We start from the raw sequence: 7,500 nt of genomic DNA on the forward strand, positions 1-7,500 counted from the left end.
CAGACACAGACACAAACACACGCACACGCACACGCACACGCACACACGCACACACACACACACACACACACACACACATAGACACACACACATAGACACACGCACACGCACACACACACACACACACGCACACACATACACACACACACAGACTCATACACACACAGACACACACACACACACACACACACACACACTCACACACCACTGTCACCAGACGTGGTGGCATGACCAGTCTGGTTGCCATGAGGATGATGCCGCAGGGAGGTCGAAAGTCAGCGGCACAATCTCCTTTTCTCGCCGTGTTTACATAACAGATCCCACAGACAAGCGTCAGCGGTAGCTTCTACCCCCCTCCTCCAACCTCAAACGTTAATCCTGCTCAGACCAAGGTATTAATAGCTAGTTAGCGTGGATTAGCGTCACACTTAATTAGCCTCAGCCATGCTGGTTGAGGGCTAAAGGGAAAGTATAGGATTGAAATGACTTTAGGCCTGTGTTTTCTAGGTTAGTTAAAACATTTGTATTCATTTAATGAGTAACTTGAGGTATCTTCTTCAATTGTTGTCATTTGGTATATTTATTGATTTCCTTTGACAGTCGTATGTTGATATAAGAAATATAGGGGGATCTTAAGCACTAACACATAGACCTGCTTCCTCTTCAGGTGTGTTTGCGTGTGTGTGTGTGTGTGTGTCAGCTTGGGACAGTTGGAGTTTGTTAAACGGCCAAGTGACTGATTAACTAAGAAGCAAATGTCTTTCTTTGTGTGCGTGTGTGTGGGGGGGAGGGTATGTAAGTGTTTGTTAACGGCCAAGTGACTGATTAACTAAGAAGCTAATTTCTTTCTTTTCATGTGTGTGTGTGTGTGTTTCTGTTTTCATCTGTGTGTGTGTGTGTGTGTGTTTGTGTGTGTGTTTGTGTGTGTGTGAACGTGTGTGTGTGAGTGCACAATGGAAACTCAAGGATCGGATTCTCAAGGATTGTGTCGGTTTCTTCCTGTCCTTAATCTCCAGACACACACACACACACACACACACACGCACGCACACACACACATCCACACACACTGCAACACTGCATCCACTAATTAGTCCCATCATCTGATAATATCGTCTCTTCTCTTATATCCCTCTGCAGGAAAGGGAGCTGTCTCAGCCAGAACTGGACGGTGAGTCTCCTCTTAGTTTAACACACACACACTACACACACACACACACACACACACACACACACACACACAAACACACACACACACACAGACAGACAGACAGACAGACAGACAGACAGACAGACAGACAGACAGACAGACAGACAGACAGACACATACACACACACACTACCCTACACACACATACACACACACTCACATGAGAGACACGAGGACACAAACCTCGTCCTTCTCTGAGGACAATGCTGTGAACTGTTAAGACAAGGGTGAAAGCTTACTATTGTTGTGGAGACAATGATACTGTAAAGCGTATACATTTGGTATTTGCATTACAACATGACAGATAATGAAGGCTTGAAGTCATAGCAAATGCGTAGACAAACATACTGTACATTCATACACACCAGGATGTCTATTACTTTAATGCCACATTAAAGTGCTAACCAGCAGTACTCTGACCACTGTAGAAAACGGCTAGTGCTAATAATGTATTGTAGTAATGATGCAATTACTTTCAAAACCTGGGCTCATGCGCACTGAGTTAAAGGTTTCACTTGTTCTCGTGTAGAAAAACAACAAAGGTTCTAGCTGTAATCTTGAAAGTTATTCAGGGGTTATATGTGATCCCATTAAAATTATCTTTTTGACTATGGATTAAATCAATTAAAGGCTTAAATGCTAATCAATTGAGAGATCACTGATGGAAACAAGCAGATCAACCCTCAAAAGCCTGTCAATATTCTTGTGTTGAAATCATTTAAAATGTTCTAGGAAAACATTTTATGATCACATCATCCCAGACGAGTTACATTTACATTTACATTTAGTCATTTAGCAGACGCTTTTGTCCAAAGCGACGTACAAGGGAGAGAATATGATGACGCTTTGTGACCTCTGACCTTTAACAGAGCTGAATGAGGCCTTCAAGGAGTTTGACTACGACCAGGACGGCTACCTGAACTACAAGGACCTGGCAGAGTGCATGAGAACCATGGGGTACATGCCCACTGAGATGGAGCTCCTTGAGATCATTCAGCAGGTCAAGATGAGGTGTGAGTACCACACATTCTCTCACCTGCACTTCTTGCTATTTTGATTTAATTAATCAATATCAACATCATTGTCATCATCATTATTATCATGAATGTTACCACCATCATCAGTATGGCCATCATCGTCTCTTATTTTCATCTGTACATGTGTATGCTCTGTCCACACCCATGCTGTTGTGTGTTTAAACATCAACCAGCAGCGGTAGCGTCTGTTGAGCATTTGAGCTCTGCTAGCTAGGTGACAATTAATATCCCACACTCCAGGTGCTTTACGAGGGAGAAAGAAAGATCCCCATCATCATGACACACAAAGGTCACAACCACGGCGTTGGATTTGTGTGTGTGTGCATGCCTGTGCCACTTTGGGTGTATGTTTCTCTCACACTAAAGGCTTGTACTCACTGCCAACGATAACGATAACAATATCGATAACTGTAACTTTAACAGTATGAGGGTCCACACTTACCAACGATAGGAGGGAAAGTCTCTCAGAAATATCCTTAATTTTTTAATGTGACGACTTTCAAATTCAGTGGATTCTGATTGGCAGTCAGTGCTTCTATTCGCTAACGAGGGCATTGGTTGTTGTTGTACTGTTTCAGGGGAGTTCAGAGCTATATTTGTCTAACACCACGGCCAGAGTTCATGTTTTCATTCTGTGTATGAATGTATGGGTGGGCGTTTGGGTGTCTGCGCGTGTGTGTGCAGTGGGCGGCCTCATGGATTTCGATGACTTCTGTGATCTGATGGGCCCCAGGATGCTGGTGGAGACTGCAGACATGCTGGGCCTCAAAGAGCTCAGGAGTTCCTTTTTACAGGTGACTCTCTCTCTCTAGTGCGCTCTCTCTAGTTTTCGCTCTATCTCTCTCTCTCTCTAGTGTTCTCTCTTTCTCTCTCTCTCTAGTGGTCTCCCTCTCTCTCTGTCTCTCTCTCTCTCTCTATAGTGTTCTCTCTCTCTCTAGAGTTATATCTCTCTCTCTCTCTCCAGTGTTCTCTATCTCTCTGTCTAGTTTTTGCTGTATCACTCTCTCTCTCTCTCTCTATAGTGTTCTCTCTCTCTCTCTCTCTCTCTACAGTTATATATCTCTCTCTCTCTCCAGTGTTCTCTATCTCTCTGTCTAGTTTTTGCTGTATCACTCTCTCTCTCTCTAGTGTCTCTCTTTCTCTCTAGTTTTCAACAGTATTAACAACAACAAACATGAACATGAACATATGGTAATTATGCAAATTTATTGGCTGTCCCTCCATTTATGGCAAGAGGTCACATACTGTGCAGCGAGGTATGAAAGCCTCTCCTCACTGCTCACTAGCAGGAACTCAGGGAGGACATCACCAATATTTAAAACATTGTTTTGCCTAATGTCCTCATACTTTGTGCACTGTGTCAGGAAGTGCAGCTCTGTGTCTACTGTTCTTTGATCCCGTTTTAGTTTACTCAAAGCCTCAATATCTGTAGTTACTTGTGTGTTCAATTGAGTGTGTCACTAGTGTAAAAATGTGTGATCCTACTCCCAACCTTTCTTCTTCTCATTTCCTGTCTCTAAATATCTGAATATGGCCTCTTTCACCCTACAGTTTGACACGGACGGTGACGGGAAGATCTCCCAGGACGAGATGAAGGAGGCGGTGAAGACACTGCTGGGGGAGAAGCTGAAGAAGGGCGAGCTGGAGGAGATCCTCAAGGACATCGACATCAATGGGGATGGAACTGTCGATTTTGACGGTAAATAAGTGTTTTCCTTGGGTGTCGTTGGGTGGATGGCCACTGCCAGTTGATGAAGTGTGTGTGTGTGGGGGGGTCAATCAACCTCAATGGTGATGGGATTGTTAATTTCAATGCTAAGGTGGGCTAATGTTTTGGGGCTCACACTCAATGCTAAGCATGGTCTTCTGCAAATGCCATAAGCTTGGTTTAGGCTGTGTCCATTGTCAGATTTACTTGTGTGTGAATCTCACACACAACCTTTCATGCTGAGGCTGTGAGGACACATCACAGCTAAAGCACCTGCCTCTGCTTCTTTCTTTCACAGAGTACGTCATGATGCTGTCTGTCCCGTAGGGAGGTGGCCAAGTTACACACAATGGTATAGGATGTGTGAGAGTCTGAAGAGCTCTGTGAGAGTCTGAAGGGCTGCGTTACGTCCATAAACAGCTGTAAATCCAGATTTCATCTGTGTGTGAGAGAGTGTGTGTGTGTGTGTGTGTGTGTGTCCTCACAGGAAATTGAAGTTTGGACACCGTACATTAGTGCCTATGGTGAACATGGAGTAAATATTGTTTTGAGTAAAGCACCACAGCGATCTGCAGGAGAAACTGTACATTAAGTTCTATGAAATGTAAAAGTGTAAAGTAACCTGAATTGTGTGGCTGTAATTTCATATTATTTAAACATTTTAATTTTACTAAAAAATAAACTTCACTTTAAGGTCATTGCATTGGTTGACTTTCTTGAAGTCACTTTTTTAAATGTAGCTTGTTTTTGTAAAACTTTGCCCAAGCACATGGTGTTTACATTTAATTGAAAACAAGTTTTGTTTTCTAAACTCTTTCTTATTGAAGTAACACTGCAATAATGCATGTTATTTTCTCATTTATTAAGACAATGCTAAACTCCAGTGTTGCATAAGAGAGAGAGACAAGAAAGGGGAATACAAGTATTTTATTAAATATATTAATTATTTAGTCAATTAGAATTTGAATGCAGATGTAGAAATGTATTCTATACTATACTATACCACACTATACTTTTTTGCTCAGACAATCCATCATATATGCTATTGAATTGGCCAGTCTCCAAATAATGGATTGATTGCACCACGTGCACTGCGTTTAACTCCTTTTCACGTTTAGTTCATACAGTCAAATTTAAACTTTCTTTGAACATCTATCAATGTAACAATGCTATTTTAAATGATAACATCAACAATAATCTGGGCTTCATTTAAATCAACCACACATTACCAACAGAAACTAATGGTAAAGCGTGCATCTCATTAAATCAGTTGCCATAAATAAGCTTTAAAGCTTTAAAAGATTCGTTTTTCTGTTGTTTGAAAGTTTTCCAGACATACCATAATTATATAATCCTGAACATATGCTTCATATTTCCGAAAATCTTGATTCAGGTTTCAGATTATTACATTAATTCAGTTTAGTTACATTTCAGGTTTAGAGACAAATACAATAAAAAAATAAAAAAAAGCTCAAGCGGAAACAATACATCATATCAAATGAAGAAAAATATTGAGATACACTTCTGTCTTAAAATCATGTTTTTTGGTGTAGAAGTGTAGAATCATTTACACCTAACCATCCTTATCGTCACACAAAACTTAAGACGTATGACGTGTGCTGATCCATAAAAAGCAAAATTAATCCGATCTAAGGCCATTAAAGAAAGAATGTTTCAATATAGACAGTTTAAAGATGGAGGCTGGCTACATACACACCAATTTCTCCTCTCTCTCACTATCTTGCTCTCTGAGATTTATTGAGCTTCAAAACTCATCTTTGCTCTTCTTCTTCCTCCCTTTTTTCTCCTTCTTCTCATTCTTCTTGTGGAAAATCTGTCCATCGGGCTGCTTTCTCCAGCTCAGTTTGGCGTCCGCCGGCAGCCCCTGCTCTTGCAGTTTCCTTCTGATCTGAGGAGCAGAGCACTCTGATCAACCCTCCGTTTTTCAAACCATAGTGGAGCACAAGCACTCTCTTTACAAATTCAATCATCATTTTGAAGCTCTCACTAACCCATCCAATTAATAGAGAGATGAGCAGTGAGGATATTTAACTGCCTTTTTTAAAAACACAGACAGTTTTAAACTGCCTTTTCAAAACACATTTCAACAAGTATCAGTGCAGCCTGTGTGTGTGTGTGTGTGTGTGTGTGTGTGTGTGTGTGTGTGTGTGTGTGTGTGTGTGTGTGTGTGTGTGTGTGCGTGTGTGTGTGTGTGTGTGTGTGTTTGTGTGTGTGTGTGTGTGTGTGTGTGATTGTATATGTGTGTGTGTGTCTGTGAGAGTGTGTGTGTGTGTTTGTGTGAGTGTGTGTGTGTGTTTGTGTGAGTGTATATGTGTGTGTTTGAGATGTGTGGGTGGCAGGGTAAAAGAACAGTGACACCTTGATCATACTGCGTCTTCACGTCTGCGAGTACACGGGGGTCCGCTACGCGATGTAAGTTTCGTCATCAGAGGGTGTGTGACCAAAAAGCCACTAACCTACTAAATCACCAACTGTGCAACTGCGGACTCATAGCGGACTAGAAAGCAGTCTGTGTGAGTGGGTGTGTGAGTGTGTGTGTGTGTGTGTGTGTGTGTGTGTGTGTGTGTGTGTGTGTGTGTGTGTGTGTGTGTGTATTTCTGTGTCTGTGTGTGTGAGTGAAGAACTACGCATCCATTGAGTACGCAACTGTTTGTGTGCGCGTCCGCAAGCGAGTATAATTAAGGCCTAAGTCTAGTGAAAAATGACTCTCCCACCTGGTCCAAGATGTCTGATTGGGCTGCAGTAGCATTCAAGTCCATGTTTGCAGACTGAAACTGGACTCGGACAATCTGCCTCTTGTGCGCTGAAAGACAGACCAAAGAGGACATGTTAAAACCCCTGCGCTGGATTTGGCCCTGAAACACATTGAAAAGTTCATGATTTGTCATATGTGACAGGGTGCCTCTCTCACCACTGTAGCAGACAAAAGGTATTCTCCTAGAGCAGTCCTGAGCTTCCCACTGGTTCTCATCAGGAGATTGCCGAACCAACACAACACACAGTCTCCTTGAACCAGAGGAAATGCTCCTGAGGGTAAAGATCTGAGAGAAGTTGCTGCCATCAGACCACTGCCAACCTAGCCTGTGCAGACCTATCCATACAATTACACCTCCTGAAGCAACCATCTCACGGATCTGCTCATTCTCTGCAGCGTTCTTCACAGTGGCCAGATCGGTGTGATGCTCTCTGCAGTAGCTCTGGGCATCTCGCCAAGATTTGTCTTGTGAAATCAGAACGAAACCATGGGATGTGATTTGCCTCTCTGTCAAAAAAAAACAATGAACACATAAAGTCAACTAAGACTGAAGTGGTGGTAAATTTTGAGGACGTGTGTCTCTCCAATCTGAATATACCCGCCCAAGTTGTTTTGCATGGTGAAATGTTGGACCATGTCACCAGTGGTGGAGGAAGTACTGAAGTTTAGTACTTAAGTAAAAGTACCCAGGAAGATAAAAGTAAAAGTAAAAGTACTACATCAACAATCCTACTTAAGTAAAAGTAAAAAGTACTTACTTTTAAATTTA

At 42.1% G+C, this 7,500-nt stretch overlaps 2 protein-coding genes across 2 annotated transcripts in view; one reads left to right on the plus strand and one right to left on the minus strand.

Moving 5' to 3' along the window:
- The window catches only part of si:cabz01076231.1 (calcium-binding protein 2), a 6,377-nt gene extending 1,803 nt beyond the window's left edge, over positions 1-4,574 (plus strand). Inside the window, exons 4-8 of the mRNA XM_031585389.2 lie at positions 1,141-1,171; positions 2,080-2,223; positions 2,932-3,041; positions 3,799-3,946; positions 4,254-4,574. Coding sequence (XP_031441249.1) covers positions 1,141-1,171; positions 2,080-2,223; positions 2,932-3,041; positions 3,799-3,946; positions 4,254-4,282 — 462 coding nt within the window. The 3' untranslated portion in view covers positions 4,283-4,574. The remainder of the gene's footprint in view (positions 1-1,140; positions 1,172-2,079; positions 2,224-2,931; positions 3,042-3,798; positions 3,947-4,253) is intronic.
- A 198-nt stretch (positions 4,575-4,772) lies between these two features.
- LOC116224655 (macrophage mannose receptor 1-like) overlaps positions 4,773-7,500 on the minus strand; it is a 5,995-nt gene continuing 3,267 nt past the window's right edge. The window contains exons 4-6 of the mRNA XM_031585100.2: positions 6,888-7,238; positions 6,691-6,779; positions 4,773-5,864 (exon numbers count right to left, since the gene is read on the minus strand). Of these exons, the coding sequence (XP_031440960.1) occupies positions 5,721-5,864; positions 6,691-6,779; positions 6,888-7,238 (584 nt within the window). The 3' untranslated portion in view covers positions 4,773-5,720. The remainder of the gene's footprint in view (positions 5,865-6,690; positions 6,780-6,887; positions 7,239-7,500) is intronic.

This window comes from Clupea harengus, chromosome 18 (genome assembly GCF_900700415.2).
Source record: "Clupea harengus chromosome 18, Ch_v2.0.2, whole genome shotgun sequence".
Lineage (NCBI taxonomy): Eukaryota > Metazoa > Chordata > Actinopteri > Clupeiformes > Clupeidae > Clupea > Clupea harengus.